This window comes from Camellia sinensis, chromosome 6 (genome assembly GCF_055761805.1).
Source record: "Camellia sinensis isolate YWXY chromosome 6, ASM5576180v1, whole genome shotgun sequence".
Taxonomy (NCBI): Eukaryota; Viridiplantae; Streptophyta; class Magnoliopsida; order Ericales; family Theaceae; genus Camellia; species Camellia sinensis.
This window is the reverse complement of record NC_138966.1, coordinates 183,765,098-183,790,072: the sequence shown is the minus strand read 5'-3', so window position 1 is coordinate 183,790,072 and position 24,975 is coordinate 183,765,098. Positions and strand designations below refer to the sequence as shown.

General features: G+C 37.5%; 1 protein-coding gene across 1 annotated transcript; it reads left to right on the top strand.

The window, feature by feature from the left end:
* The first annotated feature begins 2,488 nt into the window (after positions 1 to 2,488).
* LOC114287904 (Glycosyl hydrolase family 47 protein) lies at positions 2,489 to 24,626 on the top strand. The gene is made up of 17 exons (XM_028231359.2): positions 2,489 to 2,728; positions 3,437 to 3,556; positions 3,648 to 3,740; positions 5,319 to 5,405; positions 5,773 to 5,863; positions 7,734 to 7,789; positions 8,544 to 8,616; positions 9,182 to 9,291; positions 10,211 to 10,261; positions 15,344 to 15,432; positions 15,583 to 15,664; positions 15,762 to 15,875; positions 16,883 to 16,962; positions 17,621 to 17,756; positions 22,388 to 22,458; positions 22,608 to 22,851; positions 23,751 to 24,626. Exons 1-17 carry the CDS (start codon positions 2,615 to 2,617, stop codon positions 23,979 to 23,981), a joined length of 1,842 nt encoding a protein of 613 aa, XP_028087160.2. The 5' UTR covers positions 2,489 to 2,614; the 3' UTR covers positions 23,982 to 24,626.
* Positions 24,627 to 24,975: the final 349 nt, after the last annotated feature.

Genomic DNA, 24,975 nt, shown 5'->3' with positions numbered 1-24,975 from the left:
CCAAAGCAGTTATTTCTATACTGAAAATAAATGCATCAAATGGATATATAATTAACATTTCAACTAGGTGAGCGATGAACGAATCAAACTACACCCTTTTATCCTATACACATTCAATTCCAACATTCTCAATTTAACTCTTCTTTTCTTCAAATTAATTATACCAATTAATTTATCAATGTAATTAGAACATTTCCCATAATCAACATCACAACCCTAAGGTTCCATTTTCACCAATAATTCAATATTGATCTCATTTCTCTATGCCAAACATGCATATAAGTTCATATAAACAAAACCCCAACTTTTGTAAAATTACACAAAGGCCCAAACTTTCTCAAAATTACCCAACAACCCCCAACTCATCAAAATACTAAAATTTAAAGACAAAACTCATGAGAAGGAGTAGGATATCCCTATCTCGAAGTTAGAGCTCAAACGGAGAAGGAGAAAAAAGTGAAAATGCTCTAAACACCACGATTCTCGGATCAAAACGAAGCCCTTGACGATCAACACACTTTTTACAAAGGGCGGAGGATAGTGAAACACTCTAACTAAATCAAACCTTAAAGAGAAGGGAGTTTCTAGAGAGATGAACTCTCAAAATAGGCTTTTAGAAAGTAAGAGAGAGAGAGAGAATGTAAAAAGTGATTTTAAAATGCCCTGTTGCCAACTGATATACGACATTCCCGCTCGAGCGGAGAACACAATGCTTGAGCATCAAGAATAAAAACTAGGTACGCTCGAGCACAAGAAGGCCCGCTCGAGGGCCAAGACACAAGAATAAAGTACATCCGCTCGAGCGCGAAAACCAGTCCGCTCGAACGTGGATTTCCCTTCCCAGAACTTACACCAAAAAGTACTACCCGCTCGAGTGTAAAAATCACACCTGCAGAAGTTTTGCAGGGACACGAAATACTGGGAGTGTGCACTCTCCACTCGAGCGCAATAAGGCCCGCTCGAGCAGAACGACCAAAAACCTGGCAACAAGATTTCAGACCAAGGTTCAACCCACCTGTTCGAAACATGCCCAACACATCCTAAAACTCAAACAAATGGAATTAAAGGACGACAACCAGATAGATACAACTACCAACTCCACGGAACCGAGTCCGGAATACAACAGAACAATAAAGGGACAACCGAGATCGCTATAACTGGGGATTTTCGGGATCGGGGAAACCCGATCCCCGTTAGGGGGCGGGGGTGAGGGCGATAGTGGGTTCCCCGTCGGGGATCAAGGCTGGGGACGGGGGAAGTTCTGCGATCGGGGACGGGAAGGGTGATCCCCGGCCCCGCCCCGTTCCGTTGCCATTCCTAGTGAGCTTGATTCGAGGATTATTTTCTTAAATAAAAAGATAATTTCTCAATGTTAAGGAATTTATGAAAATCTCAATTCTCTAAATCAAATAAAATGAATTAATTTATAGTTTCCTTTCTTCTTCTTCTTTTTTTAATTGGGAACTTGGTTCCCAGATTTATTTTTGATTTTTTCCACTAAAAGACAAAGGTTTTGTAGAAAAAAAAAAAAAAAAAATCCAAACAAAATATCATATCCAACCCCATAATCATTTCATTTTTTTCTCTTACAAATATCACATTCAATCACAAAAAAATCTAACCATCTGGCCAAACACTATTTTTTTTTATTCAATAATATCCTACAATTAAAAAAACTTACATAAAAACTCACTTTCCAAACACCGACAAAGTAAAACTAAAATAAGAAATGAAAAACATAAGTAACAATCCTATATAAACAAAAAAGTTTAGTAATGTTTGGCAACTAGGTTTTTGTGATTTTTTTTTTGATTTTTTTCACTACAAGACAAATATTTTACAAAACAAAAAAAAATCAATCCAAATAAAATATCACATCAAATTCCATAATCATTTCATTTATTTTTCTCACAAACATCACATCTAACCACAAAAAAACGTAACTATATTTCCAAACACAAAATCTTTTTTCTCCAATAATATCCTACAACTAAAAAGACCTACAAAAACTACAAATCAATGATGAAGTTTATAAATTTTGATAATTAAAATATTATACTTTTTTATAATTTTATAATTTTTTTTTTTAAAGTTACCACTGAATTTTAATGTTTCCTATAAAAAATATTTTTCTCAGATTATGTTTAAGGCTCCGTTTGGCAAGTTGGGTTGGGGTTTTTTTGGCTATTTTAGCCATAAAAGACAAAATAGGATATTTTAACCACAAAAAACAAAATATCACATCCAATCCATAATCATTACACTATTTTCTCACAAAAAAAGTCAAAAAAACCAAAAAGCCAAAAAGTCCTTCCCAAACCAAGCTTTTTAGCCCAGGCTAAAATAGCTAAAAAAGCCAAAAAACCAAAAAGCCAACCCACTTCTAAAGGCAACTAAAAATAAAAAATAAAAAATAAAAAACCAAAAACAAAGCACTAGCCATCTTAGCAGTAAACGGCGTCGTCTGGGTGGCTGACCTTTCTGCCGAAACAGCCGGCCCAGACGCGGAGTAGTGTGTTCTGTTCTCAATGTAGCAAAATTTACTGTTCTGGGACACTACATATAAATACATACATACCTAGAGAGAGAGAGAGAGAGAGAGAAAGAGAAAGCTATGAAACAATGGAGTCCATCATTATTCTTGATCTTGATATTTTCGGACATTTTTATCTGCAGAAATCTCGCCGAGAGTGTTACTACCGATGAAGCGAAGCAGCTCAGAGATGAGGTATCCATTTCTTATAACCACACACACACACACACACATATATATGTTAGATTTAACCAATTTAACTATTTATGAGCTAAATCTTGTGATTGATTTCTATGTCAATGACACAAGGCTTCATCTGATCTGAGGTTTTGAGAAACTTCTATAGTGTCCATTGCTATTCAACTCACTCTATGGCTTTGCCCTAGGGCTAGTACTATATGTGTATTCAAATAGTGTTTTTTTTTTTGGGGGGGGGGGGGGGGGGGGTGGCGAAAGAGGTAAATTTGATAACAGAGTTTTGTATGTCAAGGTAAAAATATAAATCATTGTGGAAGTTTAATTCAAAATTATCTAAAGGCAGCCTTATATACATATATCTCAATGGTGTTGTCATTGATTACTGTTGTCTCCTTAATTTGAAGTGCTTACTTTAATTTTTGATAGGAGGATGATGTATTAGCATTGCCATGTAGGTTCTTAATGACAGAATAAATGTGAGTGTTTTTTTAAGAGTTACTTGATGATATATATAGTTTTGGAACAACATTGCTTTTGGTGGTTCTGTTAGATTTCTCGGTCTGTCTAGCATTGCGTCTCAACTTGGCAGTTCTGGGCACATTATTGCACACTGCCTTTTGGGTTTTGGATGGTTTTTGCATTAATTTTTTCAATTGACCCTTATGGTTTTTTATTGTAAAATAAAGTGTTTTCTTGATAATTTAGGTGCGTGAAATGTTCTATCATGCTTTCAATGGATACATGGAACATGCTTTTCCACTCGATGAATTAAAACCTCTATCATGTGAAGGGGAAGATACACTTGGTGGCTATGCCTTAACCCTGGTAAAATGAGCCATTTCTTTGTTTTATTTTATTATGTTAATTTTTTAGAAGTAAACTTGTACTTGATGTTGCAGTAATGCCAATGTCACAGATTGACTCCTTAGACATGTTGGCTTTGCTTGGGGACCGAGAACGCTTCACCGAGTCTGTCGAATGGATTGGTAAAAACCTTCAGTTTGATATTGTGAGTGTTGCACTTCTTGTGTTAAGATTATCATACTGCGTCAAGTGTTCTTTCATTCTTGAGAAATTGTAAACATTAGATTCTAATATCGTAATACAGATTAGATTCCTAAGCTTAATTTGGATTGTCTGAAGCTATCTGTTTATTAGAGCGATTGTCGGTTTTAGTGGATAGATAGTGATATGAACAGCTATAACAGTGCCATTTATGTAAAACACCTGGTCCTCCATGTTGAGTTTCCATTTTTGTGATTCCCTATCATGATGCCACTGAGCTGGAGTTTACTTGTTTGGCTTTCTCCTTGTACCGTTGGTTCATTTGAAAATTTTGTTCATTCTAAGATGTATCATATTTTTTCGTGGAGGTTGTGATGTAGGAGCAACAAGGAGAGGACAGAAAGTCCAAGCATTAATGGGTCATTATATTTTAATTAGGGATATTTGAATATTTTTACTCTTTATATTTTTCTTTTCTTTTCTTTTCCCGGTTGGTTGTTTGGGTATGGGCCCTTTATTTCTCAATCTCGGTTGTTAATCGGAAGGGTTTAACTTATTCACGGCTCCTCTGTAAAGCATTTGATTTATGGAAAGCCTATAATTAAATGCCACATCAGTCAATTTGTGGACCAAACCAAAATTTTATCACTGACCTAATCGTTTCCCCCTATTTCTCCTCTCCTTCCTTCTCTCTCTAACCCAACCTCCACTACCAACCAGAGCCGCCACACCATCCTCCCTTCCACAGACCCACAACTGACCAACTCAAGCTTCCTCCCCTTTCTCTGTCTACAACAGACCACAGCTATTTGTTCTCCCACAACACCACCACTACAACCCCCAACCACCGTCAACAACAAACCCAACATCAAACCCCATCGCGACCAACAATCTCAACCCACCTTATGGATGAATCAATAATAGTTGATCTGATCTGAACAACTTCTTGTGTATATTACTTTGATTTAATTGCTATTTCAATAACTTGATTTTTATAGGTTTGATTTTGTGAATCACTCTCTGATTCGTTGATTGATAACAGTGTTGTTGAGGGGTTTTTCTGTGAGAGGTGGAGGAGAGGAAACATACAGGGAGGGAATGTTGTGGTGGAAAAAATGGAGAATGGTTTGGTGTTGGGTGGAGAGGTGCCAAGGTCGGTGGAGGATTTCAAATTGAAATGAGAGGTGAAAAGAGAGAAACATGATACAAAAGATTACAGTGTGTTCTTTTTTTGTTGTCCCTTATGTGGCACTTGATAATTAGTCATCTATAAACCCACCATGTTACGGGAAAGCCATAAAAAAGATAAACTCTAATCGAAAAAGTCATATTTGCTTATTACCGTCGAAAGTTTATGTATTCTCAAGTTGCTATTTTTGGTTGGATTTTTCTAAATTATGCAAGTCCTATTTTGAATAAGATTCAAGCATTTTGCTTTGATATAATTTGAGTCTTTGGTTATGAGCAGCTAGGCATACTGTTTGGTTGCTGCAGATTGAATTAGGCAAACTGATATTGTAGCTTCTTTTTTGTTTTTTGTTTTTTGTTTTTTGTTTTTTGTTTTTTGTGATCAAATTTGTAGAACAAGACAGTATCAGTGTTTGAGACTACGATCCGGATCCTTGGAGGTTTACTTTCTGCCCATCTTATTGCAAGTGATCATGCAACGGTATTACTAACATTGTTGTAACGTATTAATCTTTTTATTACAATATTCTCATATCTCTACAATGCATGAGATGATTTCTCTGGAGGCAACCAAAATTTTAGAGAAAAAAAAGGACTTGTAAGGAGAGCCAAAGGAACAGTGCAATGTTTGAGCTACTAGTTGCAATTGCAATTATGTTATTGGCAAATGTTCAAAAGATTGTTCCTTTTCACTTCCTTTCAAATTTTACTCAATTTGTCTGATGCTCGAGGCAGAAGGAACCTTCCTTATACTCTTTAAAATGGCTCAATTATGTTTGTGTTGGATAAATCCTTAAGGAGGTCTTCTTAGGATGTTTTATTTTAATTATTTATTTCTTTAATTTCAGGGCATGAAGTTTCCATCCTATGATGATGAATTACTCCGATTAGCTGAGGATTTGGCCCATAGATTACTACCTGCTTTTGATACTCCTACTGGTATCACTACTCATAAACAAGACTTGAAAAACATTGCTTTATATTGCAGTTTTGCATATCTTGTATTTTTCAATTGAGTTTTAGTCTAAAAAGTTGATTTTTCTTGGGAATGTTATCTATATGTTTTTAACTCACGACTTTCTATTGATTAATTGTATCAATTATTTGCTATCTAAGAAGCATGGACACGGATGCGGATGCGGATGCGGATGCGGACATAGGGGTGCAACTCTGGCGGGTTCGGTCTGGTTGGGAGGTTGTCCAAGCCCAGTCCAAGTTGTGCTGGGACTTGTCCAAGCCCGCTCAAGTCCGAATTGTAACCCGAGATTGTCTGCCCAAGCCTAACCGGAGTTAAACCCAAATTGCCCGAATTGTAAATGAATTTTAGTTTTTATTTTTATTTTTAGGCAGCTACATTATTAAATTATTAAAATTTCACTCTATTTACATTTTTTTTTATATAGAAAATCATTAAAACCATAAAAAAAAAATAATTTATATAATGTAAGAGAGATGTTGCTATAGTAGTTCTCACAATTTATGAGTGAAAATAAAAAAAAAAAGATTTTATGTTATTTGTATGTATAATATATATTCAATAGGATTTAATAATCTAAATTACTTTAATATTATGTAATGACTAATAATTTATATGTATATTTAATATTTTTATATATCCATATATGTATAATTCGGGCTTCGGGTTGTTAGGATTGTTTGACGTCTTTGTTCAAGCCCGCCCAGATTTAATTTGGGCTTCTGAATTTTTGCCCAAGCTCATACCAAATTTGAAAATATTTTGTCCAAACCCTAAAAAAATTTGAGCTGGGCTTGGGTTGCTAGGTCTGAGCCCGTCCAAGTTGCACCCCTATGCGGACATGGACATGGATGCGGACATGGACATGGATGCAGACATAGGACACGGCGATTTCAAAAAAATAGGGATACGGACATTGGGGGGGGGGGACACGACAATAAAATATATTTTTATTTACTATCTAGGTTAATATTACATCCACAAACAATCAATATTAACAAAAACTAACTCTAATTTTATTTAATTTAAAAAAAAAAAATTTTAAATTAATACTTGCAGTTTATATCTTTTTTTTTTTTTGGTTTTTTATTTTATGGATGATCTATTAAGTATTTATCTCTAAGAAAAAAATAATAAACATTCAACATTCATCAAAAGTACTAAATAAAATGGGGGAAATGACAATTTGGCATGTCCTTAGTGTGTCCTCGGCGTGTCCCCTGAAATAAAATTAATTAAACAAGTGGTGTGTCCCATAAGTGTCCGTATGTCCGACATGGATACGACACTTGTTTTGAAGTGTCGGTGCTTTATAGTTTGCTATTCTTTGCAATGATACATACATAACTACATGTATGTATGTATTTGAGATTTTAGATAGTGTCTTTCGTTGAACCAATGTGTCTCTATAGACTGTATTGTAGGAAGACCTAAATTTATGAGGGGAGTTGGCTATGGATTGCAATTTTTATGGTTTGGTATTCTTGCAAACTAAGTTGTTCAAGAGGTTTATAGTTCTGGGTGGTGAAGACGATTTGTAAGTTGCTTGTGAAGCTTGATCTTCATGAAAGCGTTTTCTTGCTACGCAAAGCTTCAATTTTCTGTGTTCTTGCTTCCAAGTTATTGTCTCAGGTTTTACTTGTTAAAAAAAGAAAAGAAAAGAAAAGAAAAGGAACGTAGTCTCATGTTTTGATTGCTAAGGCATAATTTGGACAGCTGATTATTGTTTCTTTTATCAATTACATATTTCATTCACCCTTAGCTTAAATGTTGTCCATTAAATTCGATCTGTCATTATTATAACCTAAGTTATATGTGGTACATTTGGTGCAGGAATTCCATTTGGATCTGTCAATCTATTGCATGGAGTTGATGAAAATGAAAGCAAGGCAAAGCCTCTTTGTACTTTCTTGCCTATTTAAGTTCAAGTTGGTTTATTTTAAAATGTTACAATTCATAAACACATGTAATCAACCTTTTGTGTAATTCATACTATGGTTTCCAATTCATCCTTTGATCCTCTGCCTCACCTTGTAAGATAAACTATAATCTACTTTGTTGTGCATTGCTCCTTGTTGACCCTAGATTTCTAAAAAACTTCCCTAGTTAGTCACTGCATACTTATTGGACACTTCTAAAAATAAGTGAAGTGTCCCTCTGATTCTCAACTCAACAGGGTCCTAGTTATTCAACATTTAAATGATGTGCCTTCCGGTTGAAAGGAGTAACATATCCTAGTTTTCTAGATGCTAGACAAGGTAGGATCTCAGTTTTTAGATACATATGTATACACATTATACAATGATATTTGAGAAATAGTCAAGTATTTTTATTGCAGATTTCACGTTACATAAACACATCTTCTTACATTGAGTATAGGAGAATAAGATGTATTGGAATTTTTTACAATTCAATCTTATTAGTGGTTCTTAAATTTGAGGGGTACATATATCCAACACCCACACATGTTCCCAAGTCTATATAAGTTGAATAGTTTGTGAAGAATCCAGAAGTGGAGATGAGAGCTTCGGCCCTGATAATTCTTATCTTTAATTTGTTTCAAAAATGATATTTACTTTTGTTTCCATTTTTATGTACATCATGACATGTAAATTCTGAAGTCACAATTTTTGCTGTCTTTAGATTACGTCAACAGCTGGTGGTGGGACCTTGACATTAGAATTTGGGGTGCTCAGCCGCTTAACAAATGATTCGGGTAATAATTACTACTTACTCCACTGAGCAATGACATTTTTTGGGTAATGCTATACAAACATATCTTTTGTACAAAAATTTTATACAGTATGATGTGGTGGCCTTATGTGCTCCTTTCATTATATGAATTTACTTGTATTGGTGCCTTTGTCTTTGATATTAATCATTTGGTGGGAGAATGCAATAGGAGGATTATTTATGGGAAGGAAGAGCCTATTTTTAGAGTGAAAAAAGTAGAATTTTCTCTCTATTGCATAGTTGGTTCCCAAGCACCATTGGTCACTTGAATCAATTTGAATTTGTTGAGACTTTTGAGTAAGTTTTTTAAATAAAAATAAAAATATTCTAGAGTTGATATAGGTCAATTGTCCATATTTTGTGTACAAGTTGCAACCCCCTTGTTGATTCAATAATACAATACTTATTTAAAAATATGTTATTTTTCACTCTCTTTTTGTTTGTATGCATGTCCTCTGGACTGCAGGGGTGGGGGTTGAGGTGTTGTAATCTTTGTATGCATTGTTGACTCTCGTCTGTGAATATATTGCATCTTCTTTGAAATACAGTTTATGAGCAAGTTACAAAGAATGCGGTGCGTGGATTATGGGCACGCCGTTCAAAGATTAATCTAGTTGGTGCTCATATTGATGTTTTTACAGGTGAATGGACGCAAAAGGTAACATTTCTTTTACCCCATCAAGGGGGATGCAATGTGCATATTTATATTAGCATTTTCAATCTGAGATAATAAGGGATTACTCCATTAGGTCTTTTCGGTCTAGAGCCAGCCGGTAATGGACCTATTTACCTTGCTTGTAGACCTAAGATTCAAGTATGCTTGGTTTATAATCCCATGTTGAAGAATTGTTAATAGATGAGTAATGAAAATTACAACATTAACATTAAATGATCTCATTTTAAAATTCTATGTAAAAAATGAGTCTAAATTTGTTCATTAAAGTGGCATTAAACTTTTTACCTCAATAATGTTTTTGTCATTTTGTTTCTTTAGCGATTATGAGATTATGGGATTTAAAAAAAAAAGCACTGTTGCACGTGTATTCATGAATTTGGAGTTGTAAAAGTACCTCTTTCCTTTCTAGTTATTTTTCAAGTTTTAGTGGTTCCACATTTGACCTGCTGTGATTTTGGCTTGTGAATTGTAATGTAAAATTCCCTCTAGAATGATGATTTAAGTTTACATTTAAAACTTTAGGGAATTGTCACATGCCCGATATTTCTCTGAAATTCTGTTATTTTACCCATTGGCTGTTATAGTCATTTTTTCAAAGATAACACCATACTGCCATTTACCTAGTCCTGTCTTTTGTATGTTATTATTATTATTTTTTATTTTTATAAATGAAATAACTTCACAATTTTTTGTGCCCCACATGCCACATCCTTGCCTGGGTGCTGATTATAGCCATGGAACTTTTACATGCTTATTTTTTTTTTAATTTACTGAATCCTGATGTTTCTCTGTTGATCTTTGTTTCTCCAGTGATCTATTCATCAATCATGTTAATGGTATTGAAGCTGTAGTTTTGTTTATATGTGGTTATTTCAAGTTATATTTCTATGTTGCTTTGCAGGATGCTGGGATAGGTACCAGTATCGACTCTTTCTACGAATATCTCCTGAAGGTTAGTTGTTATAAGTTGAAATACTAGAGTTATTTGAGATGTCACATTAATATATAATCTATTGTTACCATATAGAAAACAAAGTATATGCTTTCTAGGACAGTTACAAGATCAATAACTTTCATATTGACACCTTTTGGCATAGTAGTTACAAAATTTTAATTTCACCAGCATATGCAAAATTATTTTTTGAGAAATGCTATTTATCATGTGTATGTGTAGGACCCATCATTTTTAAAATTGTATGCCTCAAAAGGTGAAGAGTTTCAATGATATATAACAGCCCTTTTTTTCTAAAATATAAATTCACATCCACTTCTTTTTCTACCCTTCTCTCTCTCTCTCTGGCCTAAAAAATCCTCTCACAACTTGAGAGACTAAACAAGTTGACAAACACACCCAAAGACCATATAGATACTGGGCAACAAATAAACAAACAAGCATGCCCTAGCTATAGGGGTCACACTCACACAGACACCAACAGCTGCTCCGAAGTGGTTTATATATTTGATAGCTTTATTGCTTGCTGTGGATGGGTATTACTGCATTCTGACCTATCAAATCTCATGATATTAATGTAAGTTTTCTGAATGAAACTGTATATTTAATTGTGCTAATACAAAGATTACAATCAATATATATAGCAATCCTAACCCTAATCTGAAATAGGAAATACAATCAATCTAATATTCACAATCAATGTAAAATACATAATCAACCTAATTGATATATTTTCATAATTAACATAATATTTTCATACCCCCGCTCAAACTGAAGGTGTTTGAGCAGAAAACAATGAGAGTTTGCCAAGAAGAAATTGAAAGCGAGCAGTGGTGTGAGTCTTTGTAAAGAAATCAGCAAGTTGCAATGCCGAAGAGATAAAGCGAGATAGAGTCAGATTGCAGATGCTGATGTACAAAATTACAATCAATCTCAATATGTTTCGTTTGCTCATGAAAGACAGTCTTATGTGCAATCTGAATAGCATTACGGTTGTCACAGTAAAGGGAGGTCGGAGAAGATTGAGGGACACCTAACTCAGTCAAGAGACAATGAAGCCAAACAAGCTCAGCAGTGGCATGAGCCATAGCACGGTACTCAGTCTTGGCAATAGAACGCGCAACAACAGTCTGTTTCTTTGCCTTCCAAGAGATCAAGGAATCACCAAGAAACATGCATAAGCCGGAAGTAAACTTGCGATCAGTAACATTACCAGCCCAATCAAAATCAGCATAAGCCTGAAGTAGAAGACAATAGTATAGTACCCCGGAGATAGCGAAGAATTCGAACCAAAGCAGCCCAATGAGGAGAATGAGGAGCAGAGACAAACTGGCTAATCACATGAATAACATAGGCAAGATCAGGATGAGTAACCTACGAGCTCGCGATATAAAGTAGGACTATCCAGAAGAACACCATCAGTAGTGTTGAGCTTTACATTAAGCTCAATGGAGGTATCAAAAATCTTAGTGGTAGTAAGGCCGACATGATGAATAACCTCATTGACATACTTGGCTTGAGATAGAAAGTAGCCCTTGGGAGAAGAAGCTACCTCAATATCAAGAAAATATCGCAATGGGCCCAGATCGTTCATTTCAAAGGTGCGGAAAAGATGCTGCTTGACTTCAGATATAATAGAAGAGTCAGAACCAGTACCAGTGATGATCATATCATCCACATACAGTAATAATGCAACAAATCCAGCTGAGGTGTGGACAAGGATGAAACCCAAGCTCAATAACAGCAGTCTGAAAGCGATCATACCAAGCACGAGGAGACTGCTTCAGACCATACAGAGCACGCCAAAGGCGACAAATCTGTCCAGAGGAATGGTGAATGCCAAGGGGAGGACGCATGTAAACCTCCTCAGTGAGATGGCCATTAAGAAAAGCATTCTTAACATCCATCTGATAAAGAAGCCAAGAAAGAACAGCAGCGACAGAGATCAAAGTACATACAGTAGTTATCTTGGCAACAAGAGCAAAGGTCTCCTCATAATCAATACCATACTCCTATGAGAAACCTTTGGCAACTAGACGAGCTTTGTAGTGCTCAAAAGAACCATCAGAATGAGTCTTGACTTTGTAGACCTATTTGCAACCAACCAAATTCTTACCAGCAGGCAAAGGAACCAACTTTCAAAAACTAGTTTTCTGTAAAGCAGATATCTCATCCTCCATAGTTTGAACCCAATGAGGATCCTAACAGGCCTCTTTGTAAGCTGAGGTTTTGAAAAAGAGTGAATAGTAAACAAAAAAGTACGATAGGAAACAGAAAAACATGTATTAAACCAACCTTACCTGTTTGGAAGATGACACATTCAAGTAAAATATCAGTGTGCAACAGGATCAGAGTCGTTTGAAGCAGGAGGAGCAGCAGTAGGGGTAGAGACAACCGGTGGAGAGAGAGCCTTGTGACGAGAATGTACTAACAACGGAAGAGGAGAAGAAACCGAAGGAGAAGAAACCGAAGGAGAGGCAGAGGAGAAGATGAAACAAGCTCAGGGAGAATCGTGGAGATGTACTCATCAGACAGGACCTTAGAAGGAAACGGGTCAATATGAACCAAATCCTCTTTGGAAACTGGGGCGGTGAGAGGAGGAAGCTGAAAGTAAGGTAGACGTTCGAGAAAAACAGCATGACGGGAGACATAAAGGCGATGGGAAACAGGGTCATAACAGCGAAAACCTTTCTGAGTGAGACTATAACTCAAAAAGACACATAAGACTGACTGGGCACTAAGTTTGGTCCTATCTTTACGGGGTAAAAGGACAAAACAAGCAGACTCAAACACACGAAGGATGGGGTAATTGGGCAGTTGAGAAAACAGAGCCTCATAAGGAGACCGACCAGAAATAAGGGGGGCAGGCATATGGTTGAGAAGAAAAGTAGCAGTAAGAACTGCCTCACTCCAAAATGGAGCCAGAACAGAGACAGAAAGGAGAGACCTAGCTGTCTCAAGGAGATGACGGTGTTTACGCACAGCTCGACCATTTTGGGCAGGTGTATCAGTACAAGAAGTTTGGTAAATGGTACCCAATTTGGCCAAATATTTATAGAATTCAGTTTTAAAGTATTTCCCGCCCAAGTCAGACCACAAAAATTTAATAGTAGAACCAAACTGTGTAGTGGCCATAGACTGGAAAGTACGATATATCTGGTAGAAGTCAAACTTATGAGTTATAAGATAAACCCAAGTGTAACGAGTGCAGTCATCAACAAATGACACATAATAGGCAGAACCCCCTTTGGTGAGAATAAGAGAAGGGCCATAAATATCAGTATGAACTAAAGAACATGATGTATCAGATATAGAAGTACTTTTATGAAAAGGTAAGACTGTCATTTTGGCATGTTTACACCCCCGACATTCAGTAAGTTCACTAGGAGAAACTTTACCCAATATACTAGACTGAGCTAAAGACCATAAGCGATCGGCAGACAAATGCCCTAATCTAAAATGCTACAAGCAGAAAAGACTAGACAGAGAATCTAACTGAAAAGAGGAAAGGGCAGTCAGAGAGGTTGCCATAGGCAGATGCAAGCTCTCCACCACATAGAGGTCTCCAACTCTACGACCGGTCCCGATCTGTTGCTTAGACATCCGATCCTGTATAGAATAAATAGAAGAAGAAAAGATAACATCAAAACCAAAGATATCAAGCTGACTGATAGATAATAAACTGACAGATAATTAAGGAACATAAAGATGGTAGGACAGATCCAACAAAAGCAATAGACATACTAGACCCATTAGCAGCATTGACAGCAATAGGAAAGGGAGGAGGAGTACAATATTGAAGTAAAGAGAGATGGAGAGTCATATGATAAGAGACACCAGAGTCAAAAATCTAGATAGACGAAGAAATACCTGAAGAAGACCCAAGCAAACCTGAATGAAAAGAGGAAACAATGAAGGCAGACGGGGATGGCTAGGAGGTAGACAATATATGTTGAAACTGACTAATCTGAGCACTCAAAGAAGCCAAGTCAGGATTAGGAGCCGGAGCAAATGCAGTATACGCAGCAGGAGGAGCCTGTAATCGGTTATGAGATTGCTAAAAAGATGAGGCAAGCAGACGTCCCTTCTTGGGACAGTGGTACTTCTAATGGCCTCTCTGATGGCAGAAGGCACACTCATCAAAAGCTGGAGACATCGTAATAATTGAAGAGATTAGGGGTTCATGTGTAATAAATCCAAAATAGAGCAAAATAGTCAAACCAAGGGTCAAAGGGTGATAAATAGACAATTGAGGGGTTTAAGTGTAATAAATCCAAAATATAACCAAAATAGAGTGAACTCAGTGAACCAGAGATTCAAGTCACGAACTAAGAGAAACTGAAGAAGAACCAGAGAGAGAGAAGATCAGCGATCGAAGCACAGTGATCACGTCGAACAGATAGGTCGACCAGATGGGTTACCCAAGGCCACCAGAGACGAACCTCGTTCGAGAAGAGGAGACCAGCTATCATTAGCGAGATGAGAGAGAGAGGGAGCAGACCTTCGCGCGAGGCACGAGAGAGGCAGAGACAGACGACCAGAGTCCTCTCGACTCAGCTGAGCTGCGAAGAGGGTCTTTGATGAGGGTTTCTCTGGGTTACAAACCAGAGATACGAACCAGATGACCAGACGAAGGACGACTTGCGACTCAGAGGGATTCTGATGAGGAATACGATGTGGAGACAATTTCTAGGGTTTCGGCTCAGAGACGGCTCTGATACTATGTAAATTTTCTGAATTAAACTGTATATTCAATTGTGGTAATACAAAGATTACAACCAATATATATAGCAATCCTAACCCTAATCTGAAATAGGAAATACAATCAATCTAATATTCACAATCAATCTAAAATACACAATCAACCTAATTGATATATTTCCATAATTAACATAATATTCTCACAATTAAAACCCTAAATTTTCATTGTGTTGTGTTCTCATTGTATCAGCAATATAATAAGTACACATGTATCAAGTGGTCCTCGAGGAACTCCAACCATTTTCGATCAATAAAACTCGAACCACCCTCTTTCCTCTTCCTTTTGTTTTTGTGTTTTGATTATTTATGATTTCACTTCAGGCTTACTTATTATTTGGAGATGAAGAGTATCTGTTCATTTTTCAAGAAGCTTATGAGGCAGCTATGCGCTATCTTTATACTGATCCTTGGTAAAAAAATTTGGCCATTATGTACCATTCTAGTTATGCATTCCTTTCCCGTGTTTTAGTTTTATTTCCTTTCAGTTTCTTGTTCAGGACTTTAATTTTGAAATTTGAACCATATCACAGAAGAAATGCTAACTTCTCAAATTTTAATAGGTATGTGGAGGTAAATATGAACTCTGCTGCCCTTGTCTGGCCATTATTTAACAGTTTGCAGGCATTCTGGCCCGGCCTTCAGGTAATCCATATATATATGTACATATCTTTAGTTGATTGCTTGGAATCAGAATTTTATTGATTAGGGAATTAGCAGAACTGATCATCAATTTTGGAAGGTTTTAGCTGGGGACATCGATCCTGCAATTCGAACACATGCTGCTTTCTTTAGTGTTTGGAAAAAATATGGTTTCACTCCAGAGGGTTTTAATCTTGCCACATTCAGTGTTCAGGTATCTTAATTACTGTTGTCTGAATTCCTGCATATTTAGCTTATCTTGTAAAGTCTCGGTATCAGGTTTCTGGGATCGAACCCACAAATGTGTGGCCCATCAACAATTGGACCAAAAAATTAAAAAAAATGTCATTTATATGAAGGCAAATGAACCTCTTTTGAATGGGCTTGTGCCATTTTAGATAACCGTAGTGTCTTTGGATTTGCAGTAAGGGAAATCTGCTTATCAGATTCAAGATTGTTAGGGGCCCTTTATGTTAAGGGAGAAACTAATATTTGAGCCTTACCACTTGAAGGTGCAAGGAGAGAAGCTTATTTCTTTCTTTAGTTGGCACCTATGATCAATCAAGTTAGGGTGATCGAAATCCTCTTTTGGGAAGGAAACTATTATATGATTTGGGTTTGTCTAAAGGTGCTAGTGGCTTGATAAATGCAACTAAGTGGTAGACACAAGTGAGTTGAGCTAAATACACATTACCGGGTGCTAGTGGCTTGATTAATGCATCAAACTAAGTGGTTAGACACAAGTGACTTCAAATTAATATACAATCTATATACATGTGTAATAACGCGGCACCGTTGATGATGAACAGAACCCACTCCTCATGGCCAAGCAAGAATATGCTTATAAAAGTATTAACTTCTAAAGGGAAACACTATTTTATAAACTCGAAGGCAACACCGTCATCTTGAAAATCACTTCTAAAGAGTTCATTGTATTTGACATGACTCACCTTGAGAGGGGGATTACAAAAAATTGACATGATAGGATTCTTGATTTGTAAATTATGTTATCTATATTTGGTTCTATACAGTGTCCCAAAGTCCATTACTGTTTGTATCTTCCCCAGTTTCTTTTCTTTTTGTTGTTTTACTTTCTGGTTCTTTTTGTGTTTGAAAATGGTGGTCAATGGTATTATTTCACAATATAATATTTTATATAATTTTGTTACAACATTATATGCCAAGGAGTATTTTAACTTGTAAAGCGACATTTATGTTCAGCATGGTCAAAAGAGCTACCCCTTGCGTCCAGAACTAATAGAGAGCACATATTGGCTCTACAAAGCTACCAGGGATCCCAGGTTGGTTATGTGCTTCTTCTCCTCCAATTGTGCAACTTTTATTTTAAAATACTTGTATTTAAATTAGCAACAACAGTTTTGGCAAGGTCAATTTCATTCAAAAAATTTCTTGGATAGTAAGGCACCGACTCCTTTTAGAAGTTTAACATATCATTTAAGTTGTTTCTTTTCCCCCCTCTCCCGCTTTTTTGGCCATGATTTTTTATTGTATCATTCAATCTCCATTGTCCAAGAGGAAACGAAAAAAGGAAAAAGAAGAAAAAGGTATGTTCTCCTCATGCGAGACATTGGATATAGTGTCACAAAGATGAGGTTAATAATATCTTTTTGACTATCATTAAGCTATTCCATGAAGTCGCTCTTGAAGTTACTGTTAATACTGCAAAGACACGTGTAGAGTGCTAGATGCCTGATGCCTTGTTTCTCCATTGACCTCATCTTCTTCAAATTGCTAAAAAACAAATTGGGGATGTCAGGGAAATAAAAATTCTGGCAGTAAAGTATTATCTGAAAGACATTTGTTGTTTGGTTTTGGTATGCAGAAGTTGTCCCCCCTAGTCAATTAGACTTTCTTCTTTAACTCTTTGTTCAACTTTCAATTTATTGATTCAAACTTTGAAATCTATTCTTGTCTAGTTGTCTAACACTTTCTGTACAGATATCTGGATGCTGGAAGGGAAATGGTTGCCAGCTTGCAATATGGAGCGCGATGCGCATGTGGATATTGTCATATTTCAGATGTAGAGTTTCACAAACAGGAAGATCATATGGAGAGCTTTTTCCTAGCGGAGACAGTAAGGATCAATTTTAAATTTTAGATAAAATTATATGTGCTCCATCAATTTGACTTTTTTAATCCCTTATCCAAAAAATGACATAAGACAATTCCAATTGTCAAAAGTTGGACATTGTAGGTATTTGGGTCTCACGTGACTTGCAATGCCATCACCCACAAGGGGGGTTAACTTGACATTTACAAGGCATGAACCACCCACCCAAACCCCCCCCCCCCCCCGGGGGGCCCTCAGGGCCTTGCTTCTCCTCAGGCTCCTCACTTGGCCTCATGGCCTCTCCTCCCTCAGGTGCCTCTCCTAGCCTCATGGCCTCTCCTCCCTCAGGTGCCTCTCCTAGCCTCATGGCCTCTCCTCCCTCAGGAACCTCACCTAGCCTTGCCTCACCTCACCTCACCTTTCCTGAGTAATGGCACCCTGGGCTACATTGCCTGCCTAGGTCGGGCCTAGGGCCCTCCCCGGGTCAGTGCCTTGGTCTTGGGACACTCAAGCGACCTATGGCCCCACGTGGGATCACCAAGGACTTGTGGATTGGTTGGAGTTGAGGGATCATCGAAGCTTCCTAGCTCACCCCCTCTCAGAGGCTCATCCTTCACTGGCACCCTCTCCTCTGTCTCTCTTAGGCTATGTTCGCTCTCGCCTCTTCACATCTGGTGGTCTCGGTCTGTCTTAGTGCCTACCATGATTCCCAGAATGCGCCTGTCAACATCAACCTAGACCATTGCACACAGACATCAAGATTCATTCTCTCTATATGGGTGGTTTAGCAGCTGGAGGATGGGAAGTTGAAACTTAAGACTGCTACTCGCAGCGTCTTACTTGGGTTGCCTCCTTGGCTTATTAGATGCTCTAGACCATCAAATTATTATATTCCACATGATAATTACTGGAAGATATGATTCCTGTAACTATTTACGAGTAGATATATATGACAAGGTTGTAATAATTAGTTTGAATTGATTTCTGCATGTGAAACTAGTCTATTGAAGAAGCTTTAGAAAGGTTGTTGCCTTAGAAGTGATGAGGGAGGCCAAACAGGACTGCATAGTTGAGGCTTAACTGTCTTCTGTCAGAAAATTTTCTTTCTTGGTAATTCATAATATACTTTCATCTACCCTATGGTATAGCAATGGATGGGGAACATTTCTCTGAATCCTACTCAGTTACCCAAGGGCTACAAGGTAATCAAATGGATCCTGGGCAACTAAGGTTTTGCCAACAATAACTAAATGATAGTGTGATGGTATCTTACGTGTGTTGAATTCTTTTTGCTTGATTTCTAATGTATTACATTCTTATGTCATTGTTAGAATTTACCATCACCTACCACACACTTACCATCACCTACCACACACTCACCTACTACACTCACCTACTCCTCACCTACCACCACCTAACCTACATCTATATAATCAATCAATTGTAACAGAATAATATCAATCATCAATACATATTTCATTCTCTCTATTTTTTCCATACATCAAATTTTACATGGTATCAGAGCAAGGTTAAGACCTTACTATTTCCCGCTTCACCGGCGGGCGGCAACCTCGCCTTGGCCGCCCGCCGGACCTCAACCTAGTCCGCTAGAATTTTCAAACACATACCCGAAAAATATTCTTCCTTTGTCATTGTTCCTCCCTCTGTTCTTATGCCGTCTTCTGGATTTGACAATATGAGTATAGCCTCAGGGATGTTACCAACCTCCCTAAGTTGCAACAACTGGTCCCGGCTGTAACATGGCCCTCGAACCGGGAATCTCCAGTCTTGAGATAGAAGGAAGAAGGAGCGCTGCCATGAGGACGAAGGAGAGAAAGATCTGAAGATAGAGAAGAAGATCCAAATCCAGAAGAAGGCTCGAAGCGAGGACCAAGGACTCTGCAAAACCCAAAAACAAAAAATCAAACAACTTTCAGATCTAATTTCTACTCAGAATTTGGAATTGCTTCACTGTCTTTCTCCTCGTTATCATCTCTGCTGTCTTCAGGACGTAGGTAGAAGTCTTGGATCATCAACAATTTATTTGGTATAATTACAATAGTTTAGCTTGAAATGGAGGGTTGTGGAGATTTCCTACAGTGGCTTGGACCTGACACGTCTATGAATATTCTCTTGTGTTTAGAGGACCCGTCAGATCTCGTCCGTGTCTGTTCAGTTTCAAGTTCTTGGCGCCGGTTTGTGATTGAAAATAGCCTCTCGAAGCAGCTTTGTCTAAGACTGTTTCCTGAAATATCAAGTCTTGCCCATGTTATTGCAGTGGAGTCTTTGATAGAAACCCATCTGGGGTGCTGCTGAATGCAAAGCCCACTCCATTTCTTTATTTTTTTTTTCTTTTACTTTCCAGACCACTCACCGACACACACATTGATTTGCCCATGTATATCTCTTTTCTCTCTCTCTGCCACTTTCAAAACCCTCTTTATCTTTTATATATATATATCTATATCTCTTTATTATACTATATTCCCAAACACTCATCACACGCATGCACATGGCAGACACCACTCCACTTTCTTTCTTTTATTTTATTTATTTATTTATTTATTTTATTATTATTATTATTATTATTTTTGTTTTCATAAAAAAAAAAAAAAAAAAAAAAAAAAAAAAAAACATTGCAAATTTTCACACACTGTGGGCCAAGCACCCACGTGAACCCCTCTCTTTTTTTCCCTCACTCTCTCGTTTTTGATTTCACATCTCTTCTAATTCTTTTTTTCTTTTTTTATTTCTCTTTCACTTTATTTTTCATCTTTTTTTTTCATTGTTATTTCTTTGCGCAAAAAAAAAAAAAAAAAAAAAAAACAGAGGAAGAAGACGAACTGCACACCAACTTATTTTATTCATGTCGGGACTCACCCCGATCATCATTTTACACCAAAAAAAAAAAAAAAAAAAAAAAAAAACAAAATCAAACCAACACAAATCGGCACAGTGGGATTTTTCTTCTCTACTCTGCCGCAGGTCTCTTCTTTTTGCCTCCGTCCTGGGCGGCCCTTGCCGGTGTTGCCTCCGTGTTTCCTACTCCACTGGGCATGATCACTACTCCCTGCTCCTCCACTGCAGCATATGGCAGCCCTCCAAATCGGAACATCACGGTGGCCTTCCGCTTCAGCTCCTTGTTTTCTGCCCTTAGCACGCTTATCTCTGCTCGCGCATCCTTATACATGCGTTGGAGCAGAGCCAGCTGGGAGTTTAAATGCTGCACCTCATTTGTCCTACTCTGCAGCCGGTTCGACAAGTTTGTGACTGCCGTCATGCTTTCCACACATGCCTTCAAAGTATACTGATTGGCCTCCACATCCGACTGTACTGCCATTCTTTGCTCCACAGACCGCATCGGAAAGTTCAACGGAGTAAACTCCGGGGCGCTTGGTTGAGGTTCCAGTGCCACCGCACCAGTTGTCTCTCTTGTTGACTCGTTGAGGTCGGGAAAGAGAGTGAGCAGACTCCGGGAAGATGAAGCCATTTTCTGGGCCACAGAGTATTACAGAGTATCTCTCTCAGAAATCTCTCTCAGACAACAGAGTGTTACGGACTATCTCTCTCCGCAAAACGAATTTTCTCTGCCTCAGCCTCAGCATCAACCTTGGTTAAATAGCCAAGGCAGTCACGCGCATCGCGCGCCTCTTGCCACCAGCCGACAAACGGGCGCGCAAGCCAAGGCGCCCACGTGCCTCGCTATCATGTCCGGCACACCTTTTGATGAATTGGGCACGCCTTTTGATGGCACGCCTTTTGACAACATTGGGCACACCTTTTGAGGGTGCAACTTTTTCAACGGTCCGACATGACCCTATAAACTGTCCCGACATTGATTCCGGTTAGCTCCTTTATGGGTCCGACAAGACTCTGTAAACTGTCCCGACATTGATTCCGGTTAGCTCCTTTATGGGTCCGACAAGACTCTGTAAACTGTCCCGACATTGATTCCGGTTAGCTCCTTTATGGGTCCGACAAGACTCTGTAAACTGTCCCGACATAGATTCCGGTTAGTTTCTACAAGGGTCCGACAAGACTCTGTAAACTGTCCCGACATTGATTCCGGTTAGTTTCTACAAGGGTCCAGCAAGACTCCGTAAACTGTCACAACATTGTCTGCTACAACGGTCCGACATGACCCCATAAACTGTCTTCTACATCGGTCTGACACCGCCATCCAGTGTCCTCTACAACGTTATGACACCGCCATACAGTGTCCTCTACAACGTTATGACACCACCATCCAGTGTCTTCACCAATGGTCTGACATGACCATACAGTGTCTCCTATCCTCTTTTATTTTTATGTATTTTCTTGTTTTGTTCCACTCTCCAAACTCAAGTTGGTTAGTTTCTATCCTCCTTGAGTTTGCGGGGGGCTGTTAGAATTTACCATCACCTACCACACACTTACCATCACCTACCACACACTCACCTACTACACTCACCTACTCCTCACCTACCACCACCTAACCTACATCTATATAATCAATCAATTGTAACAGAATAATATCAATCATCAATACATATTTCATTCTCTCTATTTTTTCCATACATCAAATTTTACAGTCATTCTTTTTCTTCCCCTTTTATTTTCAGTTTTTCTTTCTATATATATATAACACTTAATTAATAATGTATGGATGTGTTTAGGTCAAATATTTGTGGCTTCTTTTTGATTTGGCTGCTGGTTCAGATAACCTTCTTGAGAATGGGCCATACAAGTAAGTGATGTGTATCCTCTGATCTTTCGCATTTCCAAAACTAGTAGAATTGTCATAGCAATTAAAATTCAAGTTGATATATCTACTCAAAAAGAATTCAGTTACTTTTCCTCATTCTACTGTCGACTTCGAAAATTTTCCATTTACAGGTACATCTTCAGTACTGAAGGGCACTTGTTGCCTGCAACACCACAAATATCTTTAGTACGTGAGCATTGTACTTATTTTGGAGCATACTGTAGAGGCAGCCACTTAAGACAAGAATCCTATGCCTCCGACATCTCAATGAATTCTCAGGAAAATAATGGTAGTAGATTGTGTAGTTCAGTTTTCACCAGTTTTGCATCAGACTCAACTTCTCAGAAGTCCACTTTTGCCTCAGGTTTGATTAAGGTGGGAATAGAGTATCTTGAGTTTGGAATCAATCAAGTATCAAAATTTCATTTCGGTGTGTTGTTTCAGTTAGTATGGAAACAGAAATGTTTCTGAAGCAAAAAAGAATTTGAAAATATATAGAAATGTTTGGAAACATAAATTCAAATCTATCTAATGGGGTATCAAAGCCTAATAATTGATGAATTAAACATATTTTGATTTATATAGTCATTCATATAAAACGATGAGTGTAAAATAAAAAAATAAAAAAAATCAGTGTTGTTGTGAACCAAAGATTGTTAGTGTTGTCAAATAACTCAAATTTGTTAAATACAAGTATTACTGATTCTTCAAGTGTGTAAGATCCATGTGCTTTCTAAAATAAAGAAGAAAACTTTTTTTTTGGATCAACAACAAAGAATAAAGAACAGAACTTTGAAAATGAAAATTAAGGAATTCTGATCGATCCATTTTAACTTCCATTGGATGCTTTTCCTCTTGAATGTATTCTATACTAGAAGTTTGGCAAGCAATATTTACCAAAAAAATTGCAGCCACTGTAAATTCCTCTTAAGATTGTTGAGTGAGATTTTCATTGTGCATTCTATTTATCTCAAATACAAATATTTAGGGGTTGTTTTGAAAATAGTATTCAAAAATAAAAAAATAAAAAAAAATGCACCAAACATGTTTTTGGTTCATGTTTTCAAAATTTTGGAAAACAACACAACATGAAACAAAACATGAATTAAGCTTTCTCAAGAACATTTGATTTTTTTCTCTTCACCACTTACAACGAAATTCAGGGACATGAACGAGTAGACAATCCTATCTTGTTTAGCATCTCTAAAAAATATATATATTTATTTTATTTTACATTTTTTATTTTCTTTGTTGCTGAGCATTTTGTGCCACAGGGAGTGTGCCCTGGATTAAGTCATGGACAAAAGTTTGGCATATCATATGTGGCTTCACCAACTTTTAAGGACGAATCTTCAAATGAAGGAGAGACTACAGTTCAAAATCATCCCGTGGTGGTTGTTGCTAGCCCCCCACCCGAGTATTCACCTGCAGATGTCCAAAATGATCATGACAATGCTGAGGAATCAAGTAAGGAAGGTCTGGAGACTCACCCACCTCTAAATTGAAGCATGCTTGGACTGTTGATCGGACTATTGAAAGAAGATAAATGGCTGGCATTAAACGAAGTCAGTCCATATCAAATGATGATGGCAGGGTCTGTAGTGTTGAGAAGGTTTTGGGCTTTAACAATAAGCCCTGAACCAATCAGGTTCTCAAGCTCGAGCCATTTGGGATTTGTGATCAGAGGTTCAAGCAATCCATCATCTTTGAGCACTGAACTCCATGACAGATAAAGACACAGAATAAATAGGTCTGCCCAATAATTTGATTCTTTGTCATGCTACCTCCAAGGTGGAGGTACGCATTTTAGCGTTTATTTTCCTTTAGGACTGTGATTTAAATTAAGTATAGTGGGGGCTCTATAGATGTACATTAGGGAGTGCTCCTCGGCTGAAACATTGGTTGGTTTTTTATCAAAATACTTCATTGGACCACAGCTCAATAGTTACTAGAATGAATAGAGTTGTAACTATCCACCCTGTACCTTCTCTTCGAACACTCGGGGATGGGCAGTTGTGTAGAATTTCATCTGGGAAGGAATTTAAAATCTTTCCATGTGTCCAATTTACTGCTGTGATCTAGAAATGTATACTTTCCAGTGAACATAAATATGAAACAATGTATAATTACAGTTTGTGTAGGCTTTGATATAGGTTTCTCTTTGTGTAGACATTGCCATTATATTTTAGCCCGTTTATTTGAGATAATCGACTTCTTTGTTGGTTAATATCCTATTCGAATAATGTTGTGATATCCCGGTGATAATTTACACTCATTTGATGCCAGGCTGCATGTCCATGAAAAAAAATTTATGGCCTTCCTATTCTTGTTGGGAAGAGCATAGAACCATTTTACCGATATTTGTTGCCAAGGGTTCATTGGTGCATTCCATTGATTCATTTGGTTTTAATATTATTTCTTTTCACAAATCCTATTCAAATTAGGTTGATCCAAATTTAATTTTTTTATTTTTATATTAAGCTTGATGCTAATCACATT

Coding starts and splice junctions, on each gene's coding strand:
- LOC114287904 (XM_028231359.2), top strand. CDS start 2,615: ATGAAACAATGGAGTCCATCATTATTCTTGATCTTGATATTTTCGGAC. Junction 5,406..5,772: donor TTGCAAGTGATCATGCAACG/GTATTACTAACA, acceptor CTTTAATTTCAG/GGCATGAAGTTTCCATCCTA. Junction 22,852..23,750: donor TTGCCTCAGGTTTGATTAAG/GTGGGAATAGAG, acceptor TTTGTGCCACAG/GGAGTGTGCCCTGGATTAAG.